General features: G+C 38.3%; 1 protein-coding gene across 1 annotated transcript in view; it reads left to right on the top strand.

The window, feature by feature from the left end:
- skib (v-ski avian sarcoma viral oncogene homolog b) overlaps positions 1-21,875 on the top strand; it is a 39,064-nt gene that overhangs the window by 9,645 nt on the left and 7,544 nt on the right. Inside the window, exon 2 of the mRNA XM_053484586.1 lies at positions 19,397-19,489. Within this exon, the coding sequence (XP_053340561.1) occupies positions 19,397-19,489 (93 nt within the window). The remainder of the gene's footprint in view (positions 1-19,396; positions 19,490-21,875) is intronic.

Here is a 21,875-nt window from a genome sequence, read left to right as displayed (position 1 = left end):
CTGCAGGAGTGCATCTGCTCTGAGGTCATGTTAGATTCTCTACATTATGTCTTACTGAAAAGGGCTGTGATGTTAATGGTTACTATAATTTCTCTCTCTCTGTTTTTTTTTTTTCTAAAGGAAATTAGATGTACGTAATTAATGCCCTGATAATCATTGTTGCTGTACGGACTTTATTAAATGAGGAGAAAGACGGAAAAGTTCAACGACTTTCTAATTTTGTTTAAAATAAAGAAGAATTACTTTTGCTATCGTCCTTCCTCATCCGTCTGCCTGAACCTCTCCCTTTCACCAACTTGTGCTGAAGCTCACGCACACACCTCATGGGAGAAGCATTTATAATTTTTTTTATATGGGCTTAATGTTAATTGCAATGAAACAAAAACTGCTACTTTTAAATACCAGTCACGTATAATTGCCAATTGTTTCACCGTGATGAAATGCTCAGTGAGCCTTGGGTGGAGCGTCTGAACCTGAAAATATCTTTGCTTAATCTCTAGCTTCATTTACATTAGATAGTGAGCGTGCTATGGGGAAAAAAGCAGTCATCAGCCTACACCCATGATCTGCCCCAAAGCAAGTTTCTTCAAGTTACCTCAACAGGAAGTTCTTTGCATAATTAAAATGGGAAATCACTGCAGAGGAAATGGTTTGTAGACGTACTTATGCCAGTTATACTAAGTTCCTTTCCTTGTTTTGTCTTTATCTATCTAACGTGCGAGACCTAGCTAGGACTTTTTCCTCTCTCGCTGGAATGTGACAGAAACAGAGTGGACCAATGAAAGTTCACAATTAGGGCCTTGTTCACACGGGCGTTAAGTTTTTGGATAAACGAACGTGCTCTGAACGTCCTAGACGTTTATGTTGCATTTTGTGGTGGCGCTTGATTGACTTTTACACCGGCGTTGGTTTGTCTCTGTCTAACGTCAGCCTGCAGCCCCAACTGTAGTTTGTGTGTTAACGTGTGGGGGCAGTGTGTCGGGAACTGGATATGAAAGCCCGCCGCTACCGGGTTTACTCTCTGACTGCACAACGTTGGATTAAAGGAAGTCTTTTTTGTGGTTTATGAAGAAATGCGAACATTCCCGCGTAATTTTTTCAACAATGAATTTTTTTTATTTTGCCCTTTTTCCGCATTTCCCTATGTTTATCATGTAGGATCATGGGATATATCCGGTCCTCCGAAAATAAACGCGAAGAAAACGCACTAGAAGCGGTTTCCTTGCGTTCGTTGGGTTTTGAACGCCGGGAAAAAGCTGCATGCAACGTTTTTTTAATGCCGTATAAACGCGCAGCCGGACAAACGCACGTCACCAAAGCCCGTGTGAACACTCTCATTGACTCCTACGTGTAGAAAACACTCGCCGCTTGATCCGCGCTAACCGGACACTACGAACGCAAGAAAAACGCTACATTTTAACGCCCTTGTGAACAAGGCCTAAAAGGTACATTTATCATTAAGCAGACTAAGCATAACTAAGCAGACTTGGTTTATTTACGCATCTTTTGGTCTGTGGTGTGTTCACATTTGAAGTTCATTTGGAAGCGGACCAAAACCCACCTTTTGAAGCGGTTTCGCACCGAGGTTTGATGGCAGCGTTCAGATTTGTCAAGTGAACCGAACTAATGGAGCAACCATACCAGACTTCGTTTAAATCAAACCAAATATGCCAAGTGTGAACACACCCTAAGAGTCCCTAAGTTTCTTTATGTCTCTTTGCATAGATGGTGGTAGATGTTGATGGAGACTGCTGAAAAGGTTTGTCTTGTTGTTGTACTTTACTATACAAACTCAGGAACACCCTGTTACTTTCCTCAACTGAGTATTCCCACATCTCAACATCTCAGTCATGTTCGGGATCGTGTCGGGAGCGGCATGCTTTTAAGCTTACAGTTAAAAACTTGGTACTCAAGTCCCTAACTTGGCATCACCTTCTTATTACTTGTCCATTAAGGTGCTGGAGCCAAGTAAATAAATAAGAGGTCAGACATTTTTATATACTTTCCAGCCACCAAAGGAGGACAACCATATAAATTTAGTGGTGTTTGGCATGGCATCAAAATCAGATGAGGGTGAACACTTTTGAAGTAAATTTTACCGCTATATAATATCAAGTACAACTTACTCTAAAATTACCCTTATACATACCAAATCACACCGCCTGGCCAAAAAAAAGACACACATTCAGATTTCATTCACTCACCTTTAGGTTTGATTACAACATAGCATTAGAATGTGGTGGCCAGTTCTTGTGTGGAAATGATTTCTCATGCTCTCAGAACCACTCTTTCACAATTTGAGTCCTGGAATATGTATGCCTGTATCATCAGGGGGGAATTACATTGTGTGCTTTATGGAAATTATTTTACTTTTAGTATTAAACATAGCTATAGTTTTTATTGGTGATTTTTTTTTTTTTACCAAGGAATTCCACCATGTGTTTAAACCCTTAATACTCTAGTGGGACAGATCGGTGAAAGCAACACAGCATAGGTCAGCATAGCATTATGGGAAAAAATATATTATTCCTATTAATATATTTTGGAAATTTATGTGTAGATTTCTACTTGCCTGAATGAGTAAAATTGTAGTGTTAGACCAACCACTCGTCCAACATAGTCCTCACTCATCCTGCAGTGCATTCTGGGCCCGAAGTGTGATGCCTCACCAGTAACATACACTGATCACACATAACATTAAAACTACAGACAGGTTAAAACGAATAACAATATAACAAATATACAGGCAATTTGGGAACGGTACTTGGCCTAATCTGCATGTCTTTGGACTGTAGGAAGAAACCGAATTACTTAGAGAAAGCCCTAAATCACAGGGAGAACATCCAAACTCCATGCACACAGCCCCAGTGGCTGTTATCGAACACAAACCCTGGAGGTGCAAGGCGACAGTGCTAACCACTAAGCCACCGTTCCGCCGTATACAATATTATTACCATACTTAAGTGCTGACTTGATTAATTACCTTTATGTTATAATACAATTAAATGTGTTCCTTATAGCATTAGTTTCATCACTTAAAAACCAAGCACAGCATTTAAACAATCTTAATTTTAAATACAAATTAAACTTCAATATACGAGTTTAACATTTAACTTAGCAGCAGGTATGTCTGTTATCTACCATAATTATTCAAAAAAAAAAAACTTAGCAAGTAATTCAACTAGGAATGAAAATTTCTAAATAGTTCAGAGTGCACCACTTGTAGGATTATAAAGAAACGGCAAAGAAAATGGCTTTTACCGCATATGAGTTTTGATGATGGGTTTCTGTTGCGCCACTTGGAAACTTCTACGCCCTGTACAGAATCGTTTATATCTGAGGCTGATCACCAATCACAGCCAATCAAACCGAAAACCAGCCAATTCTGGTCAATGGCTAATCGACCAGTTCATCTCTTTCATACAGTAAATTGAACAACTCCAGATATCTGTGGTTGCATTTGTATGACCGACTGGACTGGAGCACAAACATAGAGGCTTTATATGAGAAGGGACAGCATCGCTTCTATCTCCGGAGGAGACTCTGGTCCTTTGCTGTTTGCTGTGGAGTGCTTGGGGGGGATGGTGTGAGACGACAGCCTGCCCTAAGGAAAGCATGCTTAATTGTAGGAATCAGACTGGACTCGGAGCATGTTGAACAATGACTCTCACCCACTCTGTTTTCCTAACAAAACAAAAGAGCCCATTCAGTAGCAGGCTGAGACAGGTTTGCACCTCTTGTTTAAGGAGCATGAGGAGTCGTTTATACCTACAGCCATTAGGATGTTTAACGAGTCCCTATAAGGCTGGGATATTGTCAGCTGCAGGACAAGAATTTAATTACAAATTTCCAGATCATAATAAACTGGGCGATGCAACATGATATGATTTGAATGTCAAACGTATCGCGGACCCCGGAAACATGGAGAGTCTGGCAGACCAGAGAATCATCTTGACCGAGCAACTGTACAGCTGGTCTCAAGTGTACAGGTCAATGCTTAGTCATTCTGTCATCAAGCCTGCTCTTTAATTTATTTCTTTTTGTTATAATGCAGCTTGGAGCAAATGCAGTGAAAGGCCTTCACTGAGTGCGTAGGGTGGAAATTTTCTTTTGTACGGCTGGCAGGTGTTTGGGAGGTTATAGTGACACTTGCATTTGATTATATAACTGAGGGGGGGAAGGGGGTGCGTGTGGTCTTTTAGTGCTTCTCTACTGAATAGTACAGCTCACTAGTGCTTGGAAACAAATGCAAACTGAGATGTTTTATGTTTGTTGTTTTTTCATTAATATAACCTTACCCATGATCATAGGAAGAGATTTTATGGAAGGTATTAGGTGCTCTCTATAATCACTGGCATAACTAGTAATTAATTGAAATATGAGCTTGAATTTATTTAAATTAAACATTTTAAATAAAACCAGTCATATATATATTTTTTAGACGTTAACAGGCATAGCACAGCTGTGTTTCATGACTAAAGCACAAGACACCGCAAGTTCCTTTTAATTGCAACTTGCAAACATGCCTATTTATTAAATCTAGGTAAAAATAAAGATCAGCAAGCTTTCATTAAGGGATTCCAATTTATGGCTGCTTTTAATCTTCGAAAATACAAAGTGTGAAAGTTAGAATATGACATTTCAAAAATGCTCAGGCATTTCGTGGGCTGAACCACAAATGCTGTTCTACTCTTTTTGAGGCCACTAGAAAGGGAAATCAGCTCTATTATGTTACAGTATATTATACATAAGGTTCAAATGAATACAATGATGGTTAGCACCGTCCAGATGTCATGGATTTGTCTCAAAATGGTGTTTTGTGTATGGAGACGTCAGGTTTTCTCTGTGCTTGGCGGGTTTCCTCTGAGTACACTGTGGTTTCCTCCCACAGTATAAAGACATGCAGGTAGTTTCTGCCCTGTGTTTGCTTGGCACTGTGTCCAGGGTGTAACATGTCTAGTGCTGCATCGGTCACCCAGGGATAGACTACAGGACCCGTATTCACAAAGCTTCTTAGAATTCTCTCAGAGAGCTTCTGCCTTAACTTAAAAAGTTCTAACTGGGAGTCCTAGACTAAAAGTGATTTAGGAAACTTCTCAGAGCAACTCTGAGTAAGAAAAGTAAAAAGCTATATCTAAGTGAGTTGGTGTGGTTAACCCTGTTGCTAGGGGTGATGCAGCAATATAATGACTGTGATTGGTTGATAAAAAATAACCTCTGACCTCTGTAAAGGTCTTAAAATGCGCTCTTTGTGAAAGTAGAATACATAATAAAATACAGTAAAATCATAATGTTTTTATATAAAGAAATTAAAGAAAGCTCAGCTTTTATCAATTGACAGGACAGGACAGGATATTTTTTATCAACCAATCACAGTCCTTGAATTGCTGCATCATCCCTAGCGACGTGGTCAACCACACCTCCTCACTAAGATAAGGGCTTTTGTACTTTCCTTACTCATAGTTCCTCTGAAAAGTTTCCTAAATCACTTTTAGTCTAGGACTCCCAGCTAGGACTTTTTAAGCTAAGATAGGAGCTCTCTGAGAGAATTCTAAGAAGCTTTGTGAATACAGTCCCAGATCTTCCACAACTCTAAACAAGATAAGCGGTATACAGAATGGGATGGCATTTAAGATTTACAAGAACTGAAGATGTTGGATTTCACTTGGCTCTCAAGGGAGAAATGTGAGACATGCAATGATACTGTTATTTTTAACTGCTTAGGCTCGAGAAACTTTGCCAGACACTTTACTACTACTACACTACTACTATAGTGTTTGAGAAAACTCCTCTTCTGAGGAGAACTAGGTAAGAAAGCTAACCAAATTCAACACATATTTAGTATTTAGCCTGTCTGGCAGTCTGTTGGCAGAGATACCCGAGAAACCTCAGGAACTCCAATTTAATCCTTAATCACAGGCCTCCATAAAGTGAGGTGAATTCTTACAGTGCTTGTTTCCGTTTTTTTCCCTTTCTTCCCACTCACATGTAGTGCACAGTCCCTGACTGCTTTTACTGAGATCATTCTTCTATTGGCAAATGTACATACATCCGTAGATCTGCTAGGGACATGTGTGGTGCATTCCATGTCTTCATCTGGGGCTTCGACTCTGAAAGCATTTAATAAATCCCACATTGATGTTTTGAGAAAACAGTGTTGGTTTTAGTAGGGGTGTAACAGTATGTATATTTATATTATCGCCCTTGTGATGATCGAATACAGTCTAGTTTTAACCACGAACATGATATGACTTCATTGTTTTTATGCGCTGTTGATAAGTAAACCAATACGTCTACAGTTCTGTGTGTGGAACCAAAATTCAGAACTCGGTTTTCTCTCTATTTCCATAACAGAGTGATAACTAAAGGTAACATCACATAGCTGGGTGTAGTGCTGCTGCCATTATCAACCTTCCTACTGTATGTGCTCACTATGTACTGTCCATAGGGCCCTGTGCATTAAACAATCCCTCTCCGACACACAACGTTGGTCCAGGCAAGGTTATTAGTCAGAAGTATCAGAAGTATGCCATTCCAAATATGATGATGTAGCATGGTCAATAGTATTAAAAAGTGAATTTTGCTTTAAAAAATTGTCCTGCTCTTTATTGTGTACGCAGTTTGTGGTTTCACACAAGATTACAAGGTTACTAAAAGTCATACTGTAGCTTTATTGTATATGCGCAAACGTTGTTTGGAAATGAAGTCAGCCTGGATATTTATTACCGGCAAGAAGTAGTTATATTTTTCTTACTATTATTATTCGTAACAATAAAACAACAATAATAATAGTATAGTTGCAAGCAACAATAAGCGGGCACAAGCACCTGTGACATCGCCACCCTGGAACACCATGCAACCCGTGTCCTTTCCGAGCATGTTGACCTGGAAAAAACCAACGCCGCCCGCGTGTATCGCAAAACTTGTATGCCTTTTAATGCTAAGATCTTTTAAAAGCCCAGGATGCTGATGTCACTGAAAATGGCATAAATTCATGAGATGTGTCTTTCTTTGCGATGACGTCGTAGTCTTGACGTCATTGTGCTGATGTCAATGTGCTTGGGCCCTAAATAATAATAATAATAATTACTATTATTTTTTAATTAATTAATTAATTAATTAATTAATTAATTAATTATCCATAATATCCTTCTACCCATACCTTGGCCTTAAGGCAACCTTAAGGGTGTGGTGAATTTATTTGATGAAGTAATATGTGAGCAGTACTGTAAAGGACAATCGTCTGAACTTCTTGTATCTCGCTAATTTACGATTTTATTGGTGTATTTCTTTCCATATCTTTTTTGACCAGTCTGAGAGCACTTATTAAAAGTGGTATTGTTGTGATATTCATGTCTCACATGCTTTCAGGCTCTGTTTATAGACCTTTATATGTGGAGATATTTTCCGTAGTTTTCAACTATATTTGATATATTTGAAATATATTTATTTGAATTTGCATGTCCCAGATTATAATAACTTCAGTGTTTTCTTTTACAGTTGATGTATCATGTTCATAATATTTTTTGTGCGACTTTGAAGTTATAGTGCTTACACATTGCACAACGGAGGAATGCTGCTGCTTTGTTGTGCTTTTTGTATGTATTGTGTTTTGGCCAATTGTGAGCAGGCAGAGGTCAGATTATCTACTGTCTCTTGTTCTTTGTTGCATATCTTACATGTTGGTGCCATCTTTTAACACCTTGTTCTGATTATAGTTGATCTTAATATACAGATCTTGAGCAGTGGTGATGGATTTTTAGGGCTGCTGTTCTTGCCCATCTGTTCGGACTTGATCCACATCTCTAAAAACGTACTCTACTAAACAATACAAACTGATCATTCTCCCTCAGGATTTTCTGGTAGAGCGTTCCATCAATTATGGCAAGCCATCCAGGTCCTGAAGCTGCAAAGCAGCCCCAGTCCATCATACTACCACCACCATGTTTGACTGTCCATCTTACTATCACCGCCATGGTTGACTGTTGGGTTTTGCATTTCTTCATCTTTTCCTCAGTGCTCTTTTATATGCAAACAGGGATTTCTCTATACTATTTGAAATATTCATTCATCAATTTTGTAAAAAAAAAAAAAACACATTGGGCTTAACACTCCCCCGCGGAGTCCCATTTTATACTTTATATTATTTACAGACCTCCGATCCTATTTTCATCTGGATTGTTCTATCCTTCCAAAAAGTCCATAATCCAGTTAAGCACGTTCCCTCCAATTCCCACTACATAAAGTTTGATTAACAATCCCTTTTTCCATTACAAGTCATATGCCTTCTCCACAGGAACAAATACTCCAATCACTGCCTTTTTGTTTATTTGGGCTCTCCTTATCTCATTTTATAAACACAGCACTGGATCCATGGTGTTTCTTCCTCTCATGAAGCCACTTTGGTAGGGTGCCAGCTTACCTCTTTTTTCCTTTCCTAGCAGGTATATTAATCTGTCATTAACCATATATTCCATTATTTTGTATATACGAGATGTTTGCTGGCACCCTTTTCTGGTTTTCTTACTGGTAATATTACTGCCTTTTTCCAGGATCATGCTTGTGGTCCCTCTTTTCACACTTGCTATCTTCGCCTATGTTTTTGAACACAGTAAAGCATATGTCGTCTATCCCGGGTAATGAGCTTTTCGTTCTATCCGGTGCTAAATGGGGCATCTTGAACAATACATTTTTCTTTTCTGCTTAGCAGACAGTGTTTTGCCTCTTCTCTCTTCCTCAGAGAAGTTATTGGAGCAACTCACCTTTGCAAATGTGCTTGCCAGCATCTCTTTTCTTAGCATTTTCACATCCGTTGTTCAGTACTGGATAAACCCACTCACTTACATTATATCTACGCCCCTATCCCTATCTGAGTTTTCTTTCTATTGTGTCACAATATTATCTTTAGTATGCCCTTTTTGCCGCTCTTATTGTTCTCCTTACTATCCACGGGTTCATTTGTTGTTTCCATTGAAATGTGCTTTGATCTAAATGCTTTTAATCCTGTTCTTACTACTTCTTTGCACTGTTCATTCCACCATGGGACTTTTTTCCTTCTCTCCATGCCTTTAAGTTTTTGTTATGCTCTTTACCACAGCCTCTGTTATGCTTTGCTTTATTTTATGCATCCTTGCTATGCTAAATTCTATTTAATCTGAATAAGATTTCTATCACCATTTATACTGAAATCTTCCCCAGTTAGCATTTGCCTTCACTCTACAGACCATCCAATCGCATTCTGGGGCAATGTTACTGTTTACAAGTGTCGTATCTGGGCTTTGGGTTTTAAGGAATATGTGTACAGTAAAGAGTGTTTAGTTCTTAATATTTGTTACTTTTTCTGAGAAATTAATAGAAATATTTAATAAAATACCGTTAGGTAATTTGTAGTTTGTTGGCTGCTGTAGAAGCTGGTACTGCTAAAAAATGCGAAGCAGTAACGATGGAGACAAAAGTGGAAATAATTGAGAGAGTGGAGCGAGGTGAGAAGATGACTTGTTGCTCGTTTTTTTAACATGAATCGTTCAAATATCAGCACGATTCTAAAGAACAAGATCATGGAAGTTGTTAGTTTTATACTGTGCATAGCCAATTGATATTATCTTAGTACCTAGACAATGTTTGTTGGACTTAGGAACAAATTTGACTTACAAACAAGCGCTCTGAACGGGACTTGCTCATATGTCGGGGGCTTACTGTAGCGAATTTTTTACTATGCAGTTTATTAAGTGTTTAACTGATCTTCAATTACAGTTATTTAGGGTTTTTTTCTAATTACTTTTTTTGATAGTTTTTAATAATACCGTAAACCTAATTACTGTAATTTGAGCAACCTACTTCATTTTTTAAATTGCTTTCCCACATGCAAATTAAACAACTAATACATGTTCCAACATGGGTGTTTAATCTACTAGTGCTAAAAAGTTTACCCAGAGAAACCCAGGGGGTCAGGGGTTGCTCATTGGCTAAGGCATTGGACTGCATTGGGCTACAGCTTGGAAGGTCCCAGGTTCAAACGCCACACCCACAAAGTTTGCTATTATGTGTGGCAGGCATGATTGTCAAACTAAAGTGAATTTTTTTATTTTGAATGATGTGACTACAATAGCTCTGTAAAATCAGGTATTCCCTTAATATAATAAAGGCCATAATAAAGCAGAAAACACCAAAAAGGTTTATGGAAGTTTCTCAAATTTTACAGTCAGTGTATATTTTTTCCTTATAGAAGTCTTGCTAAAAAATTTCTGTTTTTTGCACAACATCTTCTTACCATAATGGCTCACTCAGTTTATATAAAAACTTGAGTACAATCAATGCTGACAAGATGACTAACCTTGCCAAAATAATTTTTTTAATAAGACATGCCTGATAACATTCCCAAGGCCAACAGAATCTTGAATATTGACCTTGCACTAACACTTTTCATTGTGGGCCATGATCAATAACGCAAATCCCTATAATAAGCATTATATTATAAACATCATAAGAAATGTATACACATTACAGGAGGAGAGATACGTAGTTAATATGCCAGGAAATTCGTCTAGACTTGGTATTCTGTAAAGTCATTACATTATGACACTTTGATGACTTGTTAAGGTATGAGGCAAGAGAATTTTGTCCAAGTACCTTCGAGTAACATGCAAGGTCTAGTAAGTAGAATTTAAAAAATCAGGAACCTTTTGTCTGTTTAAGCTGGAACAAAGTTTTAATTTTGTGTCTAATCGGTCAGTAAATCAGTAAATACAAGTAAATATGTAAAAGAGGCAGCAGCATCTTGTAAGTACTATAGATATTATTCATAAATTTGCTTGTAACAAAGATTGTAATTAGTTTTACTGTATTCATGTGTGATTGAGCTTTATTTGGACATCACTTCCTGTTCCATCACAGTTCCATCGCCACCATCCTTTGATTATGCTACTGTTGATTTTTTTTCTTAGTTGTTTGTTTGATCATATATATGTGTACACTATATATATATATATATATATATATATATATATATATATGTATGATATGTGTTGTCAATCGATCAAAATTTTTTATCTAGTTAATCACAGTCAGTCTGCGATTAATCACAATTTCTGATTTATTTGTATTGGGTGATTTCATCTCAAATCAACCAGTGGGTGCCACCACATGATCACAATCTGAGAAGTGATGGTGGAAAACTTCTCTTCCACTGGTTGATTTGGGATGGAATTACTCTATTATAAATGTGCAGCGTTGGAATAAAAAAAAGCATAATAAACTGATCAGAATAGATTGTGAAGTTTTATAATATTTCAAACATTTGTCAAATTACAACCTCTCAAATGTGACCTGCACTGCATGCAGTGGCTGGGTAGTAGGGGGTGTGACACCCTATCAATGGCGGGCTTCGAACCCAAATTCTTGACCTGAAAATCAACAACATAGAACCTACATTAATTACATTTACCTCCATAGAGCTTACATTTAATGTATCCTTGTAGAAATAGTTCCCCTTATCCAAACTTTCATCTAGAAGCTTTTTATAATGGAACTTGTTGTTTAGCATACCTGATGGTTACTCAGGCATCTTATTACCTGCGTTAAACCTGCCACTATCACATACATTTGGAAAGCCATTAGGGTCAAATTTGGTCACATGATTAATTTTAGGTAAAAAAAAAAAAATTATAATAATGAGTTAAAATTTCTAGATTAATCAAATGCATTAATATTGACACCCTTATATTTAGTCAACTGATTCACTATTTAATTAGCTATTATATTGTAAGATTAGCCACTGCAATAAGTCTCTTACAGATTGAGTGCCTAGTTCAGCTGTGCTACATTATCAGTCTTGCTGACACTTTGTTTTCTGTACTAGGATGTTTTTGTGTTTTGCTTGTCAAACCTTCTTTGTGGATGTCAGTTTATACTGCCAAGGTCAGCTAGTTCCACTAAAGTTGCAGACAAATCCATAGGCAAAAGAGTGCAGCAGAGTGCATTTGGTCCACCATCTGGCTGCCGTAAATGGTCTGAATGTTCTGAATTTTAATTTCTTGGTTGATGCACAGGGAACACTGAGGTTCGGTTTAGATGCTTCCAAGCTGCTGATAGTTCTTTATTGCAGGTCAGAAGTTCATGGCCTTTCTGACATACTCGGCCCCCAAGCAGCAGTTGGTTAGCAGTGATTAGACTTTGCAGGCTTCTTTAGCAGAATCCGACTCTGAAGGGGATTTAAAGGGCACAGATATAATAACCTGCGCATTAGAATCATGTCTGTTGTGTGCTTTAGATTTATTGATTGTATTTTAAATACTTTTTTTGGGGGGGAGAGTAAAATGTATTTTTTGGAAAGATATTCTAAAAATATGGGTCAGATTATATAACTATATGCAGTATAATGTACGGTGGCCCTGAAGTGCAAAACAAATTAACAAAACTGAAAACAAAATAACAAAACCCAATACAAAATAACAAATTCAAAACCAAATTAACAAAACGGAAAACAAAATAACAAAACTCCCCCCCTCCCAAAAAAATAGTTTTGGGTTTTGTTATTTGGTTTTTAATTTGTTTTCCGTTTTGTTAATTTGTATTGCACTTCTCGGCCAGTCAGATATTAGTTATTTGGTTTTCCGTTTTGTTAATTTGGTTTTGAATTTGTTATTTTGTATTGGGTTTTGTTATTTTGTGTTCAGTTTTGTTAATTTGTTTTGCACTTCAGGGCCACCGTAATAATGTCTCATTAAAGATTCCTTATTGACAAGCAGTCAGTTTTGTTCTTCGTCTAGTCTTTTTTTTTTTTGGCTCTGTTTGTTTCTGCCTTGATTTCACTCGAAATGTGGGCTTGTCTCCAGCCTCTTTGCCACACTGCACTGTACACAGAGAAGGAAAAAATGCTGACACAGGAGAATAAAATAAACATGTTTGGCAGGCACACCCTTGAAGGGTTCTCTGTTGGTCAAGCCCATAAAATTTTTAATTATTTCCTCTGCGCGGTATACTGTCTTGCTTAACTGAAACAGCTGGCTCCGTGCTGTCTGATTAAATCCACTGCTAGAAACCGCGCTAGACATCTGCGGTTATATCTCTGTCCGAACACCTACAGCAAACAGGTTCTTCTTTTCAGCGCCAACCTTACAGGCAAATTGCAATGACGTGCGAGTAAGATTTCCTAAAAGTTTCCAGAAGCAAGGAAATAGCTGCTAAGAAAGCATTACGCACAACTTACATTGGCCGTGTTTCCCAAACGGGCTGCACGACACATACAGCACTTATGAACTCATTTCCGTTTCTAAGTGCAACTTTGTCTTTCAGCCTGATGCACTTAGCATCCAGATCCATTATTATTTTCGGGCAATGCCGACATCCATAATACCATCCTTGTTAATTCATAGTCCACGTCCCAGCCGGCTGCCAAAAGCTGCATTCCTTTAACTCGAATTGGACTTCCCTACAATAGTTACCATAATAATGACTTCAAATTAGGGCCGGGCAATGAATCGAAAATTCATTGAAACCGACATGAAATCTTTCCCATGTCTGTTATTTTTATTTGTTTAGTTACTTATTTTGTATGTTAAAACATCAATAAAAGCCTGTTAATGCATCCCCCATGTAAAACACTATTGTATGTAAAGTCACATGACTCGTCCAGGCTGTAATATGGAAGCAACACGGAGGAGAACTCGTTCGTTTGGGAAAAATACCCCACCTTTTAATAGTTAAGGAAATATTCATTGTACAAACCAACAGGCAAAAAAACAACAAAAAAAGAATTAATCATTCAATAAAGTGCAATATTAAGTTTCAGGGTATCATTCGACACGACTTCACACATTTTCTTGGCCAATACCTCTGATTGTACTTAACAAGCAACCTTTCTTAACAAATAGACAAAATAGGAAACATTCTCGACTTATTTTCTCCCCCTTTTTTTTTAACAATGTTGGAAAAAAACAGATAAAAGCGCAAATGAAACAAGAGGTAAGACAGAAAGGTAAAAAAGAAGGCGAGAGATCTAAATGAAATGCTGTAAGGACTAAGCACTGCTCTGAGGTTGTTGCATCAATGGGAATGATTCATGGGAGAAAAATGTAGCTTGTGTTTCTTTAAGAGCACTGGGCTGTCTGCAGAATGCATTAGTCCGACAGAGCAGACACAGACTGGCGTGGAGGGAGGTGCCTGACCCAGTTGGTGGTGTGAGGGTGGGGGGTGTTAGGAGAGAGGCTGGAACAGCCAAGTCTCGCCTCCTGGCTAGACTGCTGAAAGTTATTATTGAGTTCCTGTGCAGAGGGTCCCCTCCCTTTGATACTAGTGTCTCTTTAGGCTGTGCTCACTTGCTTCCTTGCTCTGTGTAAGTGTGTGTGTTGGACTAGCACTGGTCTTCTACAGTTAATACAACATTACTATTTATGACCCATAAAGAATAATCAGCATTTTGTAATTTGAATCTTAAAACTCTTTGTGAATTGATCAGTTTAAAATGATCCGGTAGTAGAATGCATTTTAATTACATTTAGAAAAGACAAATATGTAATTTTTTCGACAAGCTTATGTATGTCTTTGTGAGAAAAAAAAAATTGGCTTAGAATATATATATGCGAACCACGAATGCACTGCTGTCTTCAGTTCTTCATCTAAAGTGAATCTTTATTCACGTAGGGCTGCTTCCAGGGGACCAAACAGGTCCAAGTCTGATGGCGCGAGATCAGGACTATAGGGGGAAGCTTTAACACCTCACAACAAAGTTTTGGCAAAGTGTCGACAGTGTGAGCAGGAGTGTGTTTAATCCGAAGTTTTGAACTTCAAAACTTCATCACCAGTAGCGATTCTTTTTAAGAGACTTTCACCTTCCTTAGAGTATCAGTCCAAATTTGGTTTGCAGATATCCAAACGCTCTCATTTATGCTCTTCTGCAAGTTGTTTCGGCACCATCAGACCACAAAAAAACAAATCAATGCACGCTGCTCTGCTTTTGTGCAAATTTTGCTCGAAATGAACTGATATAACCTGTTCACACCTGCACAGTGGTGTCTGGGGAGACCGTAGCCTTGAACAGAAAGTGCTGATAAAACAGCAGTTTTAATATAGCGTAGAGTGCAGATGATTTTTGACTTTTTGACTCCTTCTTGTGCGTGTATGTGTGTATATATGTGTGTACAGTGTGTACATAAATCTGTGTGGAATATAAAATATTACAGTGATGAATTATGGAGAGAGCAAAAATGCATAGTAGATAAAACAGACTGTATATTACAGTATATACAGAATAAATATGGGAGGAATATACAGTAGTGCCCAATTTACGTCGCTATCTGATTTGCAGTGAATGCAAGAATGAAAGGCCAATTCTTTTGAAGTTCAAACATGAGTGCATGTGATTTCAAGTTTTTTTTTTTCTTAGCAGATCTTTTCTTTCTTCACACTTTGGGTTCGTAGGGGTTTTTTGTTGGTAGGACTTTCATGGCTCATCTCTATTTCTTTGCAAATTCCAGTCTACCATCTTGTAGTGTGACCTCTACGGCTTGCGGTAATCTCCTCTCAATTGTGATAACTTCATTCAAGCCCTGTGGAGTCCTATGATGTCATATTTTGTTTCTGAGGTGTTCTTTACAGATTTCACATCTGTATCATATACCAAATACCATTCTTTATAGATGTGCATCAACTGCTTTTGTTTTTCTTGGCTGACCTGTTTATTAATTTTTTTTTTTTAGACCATTCCAGATTGTTGTATTGGCTGTGCCCAGAGTCTGTGGAATGGTTTCTGGTCAATGTCCCTTCTTTTCTCAGGTTCAAAATGGTTTTCTGTTCTCCAACAGACAGCTTTCTGTTCTTTATGCTGGTTTATCAACTTCATTACAGGGTATACCAGGGCGACAAGAAACTATTGTCAGTAACATGTTTTGATGTGTTTAATTACTTGAAAAATGAGTTGGTTCGAACACTTGCGGAAGAATACTTCACACATACACCTTTGTTATTTCCCTGCGATTAATATAGCTATTTTTCAAAGTGCAATAGCTTTAGCAATCAATGCTGATTGCACCCTACTTCACCCCCTATTTCTCCATATAGTTTTTTTACCTAACATGATCAGTTTTACATGACTGGATTATGAAAATACCACACATTAAACAGAACATATGTTTGGTTCATTATGTTTAAGGAATGTCGATCATGATTGTATGCCCATTTGTAAACTTGTTGCCAGTGCCCCGGCCTAACATTGCATGTGTGGTTTTGCCCAGCTGCCTGTTACCACCTCAAGCTGTGCAGCTGTGGGTGTGTCATGCACTGGTTCTTTTGATGTGGCTATGAATGAGAGCCACATCATGGCTGCTTTGCTCACAGATCTCCCAGCAGCTGCAGCTCTTGTACGAAAAGGGCGTGGAGGTTCAGACTGTTATGACTGGGGCACTTACTGTACTTCAAGCCTCAGTGAAGAAATATGAACAGACAGAATGCCTTTGTTCGGGAAGGCAGCAGCAGTGTCAGGTTTTGCGAAGAGGCAGTTTGTCTATTTTTATGTGGAGGCAGCAGAATGAGTGTGATGTTATCAGGAGTCAGTTTAAAGATGTTGAAAATACACTTTTCACTTTTGTCGCACAATTTCAAAACAGTCAGCGCACTATATGAACGCCAAGAGTATCTAGCTAACCGGAGGTGTATCTCTTTTTCTTTTAACCAATTCTGCATTAAAGGAATTTGCTCTGGAGGATTAGAATAATGCCATAGTAACCCACACCTCTTGACAACGTAACTAAGCATATTTGTTAAAAGGGAGGTGGTTAATAATGCACGTTGGTGGTTATGTGTCGTGCCGAGCCATCTGAAACCGGGGCAACATCTCCCCCTTGTGTCTGAACATTTACAAAGCCTTCCATCCACACGTCCATCATAAAGAAGGTAACCATGGATCTAATAAACACGGGCACGAGGCAGGAATAACTCGATGCGGACGCCAGACCACTGTAACCCCTTTGAACTAATAATAATTGCAGCTCCTCAGCTGAATATTACACTCAGTAAAATTGAACCGCAGTTAAACCCAGGTAATTTGTCCCCCCTGTCAGGATCTCGTGATTTCCCTGGACAAGTCTTCACAAGATCACATGTGACCTAGGGGTAAACATGGACAATTAACCGTCCTTTTCCTCTCCCATTATCTGACACACTCATGTTGATTTTTCATCCGAACGATTCAATGATTCACACCAGACTCTCAGGTACTTATTCAGTCCACTTATTCAGTAAATTTTAAACGGTTTGATTCTAACCGAGGGGTTCTTCCTGTGCTAGGTCGGTTTCCTCTGAGTAAACTCAAACTAAAAATCAATCACAGTCCAAAGACATGCATGTTAGACCAGTTGGCGTTACCATATTGCCTGATTTAAGTGTGAGTGTAAATGCTGGTTGTAAAAATAGGAATAAACGCAATGGTCATCATTGGCCTCCATGACTACAGAGGTTCCTAGATGGATGGATGGAGTAGTTGTTATTGTGCTGCAATATCTAAACAAATGATATTAAAGGAAAGCACAAATTAACAAGTATACACACACAAACAGTATTTTATTATATACTGTAGTATTATATATGTTCTCACAAGTTTAAGGTTCTAGTTTAATTGTATACCTCTGGTTACTGTCACTCAAGTTTTGAACGCCTCTCGTTCGGTTCAGCTTGGTTTGTTCGATTGGAGATTCTTAAGAAGAAAATTGTTAAGGCAGTTCATTCTATGCCGAGGTACCACTCACTGTACCTGCAAATCACTTTATGTTGGTATTACCAAGGTTTCTGTTGATGGCTTAGTTGAGATGCATTACTCACATACACCAAGGAAAGCTGTTACCTCTGTTCTGGCATCCTTCTATTGGCTTTCTGTCCACCACAGGATCTTATTGGCTTAGCCATCATTTCCATTAATGATCTGATGTGCCTATACTCCGGCTTCCAGGTCTCTAAAGTTGGTGGTCCCAAAATATCAGCTGGAAAGTTGACTGTGCCTTTGCAGTCGCTGCAACAAACCTGGAGCGTCCCTTTGTTACAGTTTTATAAATTTAGATATTAATGGTTGCCTGGCCAAAAAAAAAATGTTCTACACTCTAGTATTACATTGGACTGCCTTTTTGTTTGATTACAGCCATGGCACAATTTTAAAAAGCTTATCCCATTTCACAACATCCATAAATTGCATTGATTTCTCTGAAAGATCTTGTATTGATGATGGAAGAATCAGACTGCTGAAGATAGTCTTCTCCAGCACACTCCAAAGATTTTCAATGGAGTTAAGGTCTGGACTTTGTGGTGGCCTTATGCTCCCTGAATCACTCTTTCACAATTTGAATCCGATGAATCTTGGTACTGTCATCCTGGAATTTGCTTTTGCCATCAGGGAAGAAAAAAATTTTTTTTCAAAATAATTTTTTGGGTTTATAGACCTGACCAACAGAATCCACCGCAGATTATAACACTGCTCCAGTCGGCTTTTACAGTAGGCATTGTGCATGATGGATGCGTCACTTCATTCGCCTTCCTTCTCACCTTGATGCACACATGACTCAAACTAGTTATCTTAAGTCTACGCAGCTGTTTAGTCCCAATCCCTTGAGTTCTATTCACACTGTACGTGTGGAAATTGCACAAATTGCCAAAACATGGCACTTCTCTGAGCTTCTTCAAATGTCCTGCTTGATATAGTTTGTATAATATGAGGGAATGTGGTAGAAAATGAGAATTAGAATCATTTAATCAAGATGACCAAAATTGTGTCATTTTTGCACAAATGAATGAAGAACAAAATGTTTGACCTAATCGGTTGGTTGTGCCATCAGTACAGTCTCATATTTAGGATCGTAGTGTATTCTGTTTATGTGGTATTCCCTGTCTTTTTTCTAACTTCTTATATTTTTGCATTTACCTATTACATTCACACCTCACTTTAATTCAATTGTCGCAAAACAACTTTGAAAATGAACTTTGAAAATGAATTGAAAAATATATACAGATCTATATCCAGAGGTGATATTGGCAAGGAAAAAACTCCCTGAGACAACATGAGGAATAAACCATAAACCAAATACCAGACTCGAAAGGCAATCATCATCATTTGGGGTGAAACAAGATAGCATGGCCTTAAAAAAATAGCTCTATAACTTTATTCTATAAAGTCAAAAGTGCAGTTGTATAACAGGAAACATGTTTTAGTCCATTTTGTTGAGGTTACCAACTTAACTTCATTTCTCGTCAAATTAAAAAGGAGGTCGTCCAGCACAAAACATGTCACACCACTATAGGAGTCATTATGGACCTGTTTGTCATACAGTATAATTACACAGTATTATACTGTATTACTATAGCGTTTGCACCAGGTTGTATATTAATTTGATAACTAATCATTTTTCATCTTCTACAGGAACATAGTCCCATTCCAATCAAGAAGCCCAAACTGGAGGACAAAAAAGAGCAGGCAGAATGGTTACAGTGTCTGGCAACATCTGCAAACAAGGTATTTGGGCGAATTTTTTTCTGCTTGTACTCTCTCTCTCTCTCTCTCTCTCTCTCCCACTCACACACTTACACTCGCTCACTCACTCTGTTCTGGTTTTCTAATTATTATTTCCCATCACAAAGCAACACACCAACATTAATTAACCACATTCTCCTCAGGTCTGCATCCTTTCCCATTTATGTGATTGGGAAATGGGATGTCTTGCCAGCTATTTTCAATGACAAATTGCTAAAGCCAGGTGGAAAATTCTGTAAATGATGGCACACAGCAATTTATATATTCATTATGTCAACACAGTATTTCCATTACAACTAGTAGCTGGAAAGAGAAGGTGGTGTGCATGGAGTATATTGGTAAGAGCCAACTACAGGTCATTTCTGCCTTTAGGCTGCTGAAGCCAGGGGTGGCGCCTCGTGCCAAGTAACAGTCGCTCTTGGCTGTCCTCAAAGCTCCAGTGTACAAACCACAAAAGAAATAAACATTCAATTCAGGATGAATGTCATAAATCTCTCCTATGAAATTTGTGTCTATAATAAAAAACACATATAAGTAAAGTGTAAAGAGCAAATGATTTACTTTTTGCCTCATTCAATTTATTATTTATATAATCTAATATTTTAATTATACTGTATAATATTTTAGGATGAACTATACAATATATTATATTATATATCATATTTAAGGAAAACATTTTTTACACATTACTATTTTTTTTTCCACAAATTGATCACATGACAGAGCTTGACACTAGTGGCTTTCCATAAAAGCAGTGCGGTTACTCGGCTGTGTGATAATGTCACATTTGGATAATAAGATGACTGTGGAAACGTCACCAGCTGTGCTGAATGGCAAATTTCAACATAAAAAGCTGCTTGATAAACTCGAGGGGGAGGATTTTTTTCCCGATTTTCTCCCCATTTTAGTCATGTCCAATTCCTCCCCGTCACTAGGGGGCTCCCACATTAAGGCTACTACTTCCACTCAGTCGGGAGGGCCGAAGACTATCACGTGTTTCTTCCGAACCACATGACGCCAGCCGACCGCGTCTTTTTGAACTGCTCGCTCATGCACTGTTGGGGGCGGAGTAACACACTCGGAGGACAGCGCTATCCGCTCCTTCCGACGGAAAGCTCACAGACGCCCCTGATTGGCTGTAGAGACGTGATTAATGAGGGAGCACCAAGTACCTCTCATCCCTCCCCTCTGAGAGAGCTCGGCCAATCAGCTCTATAGACCTCCGGCTGCGAGAGGTTACAGCATCACCCGGGAATCAAACCAGCGATCTCCGGATGATAGGGCGAGCACTTTACCACTGCGCCACTTGGAGGCTTGATGGAAGTTTTGATAAAACCAAAGTTGTGTTTTTGAGCTACCTTCAAGGGGAACTTTTTTTACAAGAATACATTAAGCACAAGATGTGAAAGCAGTGGCTTAGGCAGCTAAGGCACTAGACAGTTGATATGAGGATCCCGGTGCAAGCCCAGCCGTCAAAGGGTGTCACATCCCAAAACTACCCAGCATCTGTGTGCAGTGCCAGTCCAACATTGCATGTTTATAATACAGTAAATCCCACCTTGTGCATGGCATTGATGTGTTGCTAAGCAAAATATGATGTAGGGATTATATGCCATATACCGTCGTTTTTATGAGGAGCTCATGTATATGTGATTAGAATATCATGAGGCTTTGTGCTTAGAACATTTTCAAAATTAAGATGTTGATTCGCGTGAAAAAAACTTTAAGTTGAATACAGTAAACAAGAGCAAAGGAGAAGCTCTTTAAGCAAATAAAGACATGTGATCGCTCACGGGAAGCTCTGGCATGTGTACGCACAGCTCATTCTCTGCCAGCGGCGGTGCACCTGACTGAATGCACGGATCGTCTCTCCAACTATCTGACTACAGTATACCGCGAGAGAAGTTCGGCAAGTAAGACTATACCCTCGCAGGCAGTTATGTCACGCTCTGTTCCAAGAGCGGTGCTTGACCGAGCCCTGGCAACTACAGACATCTGAGTTTTTGTAATATTTCAACTGCCATCATTGCCATCTTTATTATTTAATTTTAAGTAATAAGTAATAAGTAATTATATTTAATTGCAGCTACTCTGCTTGTTATTGGTTTTACATTTGGACAGAAAATGTGTTTTCTGTTTTCTGTATTATTTTTGTAATATAGGAAAGTTTTTCTAATTGGAACGTTTATTAAAAGGTATATTTTTAAAATATATCTGAATTATTTTAAATGAATAATAAAGCACATGCCTAAAGCAATCTAAAGCTAATTTTAAAAGTAAAAAAATATAAAAAATAAGAGCCATTGAGTTTGCTTGATTTATGATCCAAATACTTAATTGTTAATTTCAATAATGGAAAGATTATTTG

Source organism: Clarias gariepinus, chromosome 23 (genome assembly GCF_024256425.1).
Source record: "Clarias gariepinus isolate MV-2021 ecotype Netherlands chromosome 23, CGAR_prim_01v2, whole genome shotgun sequence".
Taxonomy (NCBI): domain Eukaryota; kingdom Metazoa; phylum Chordata; class Actinopteri; order Siluriformes; family Clariidae; genus Clarias; species Clarias gariepinus.
The sequence above is the reverse complement of the archived record's forward strand: the minus strand, read 5'-3'. Positions and strand labels throughout refer to the sequence as shown.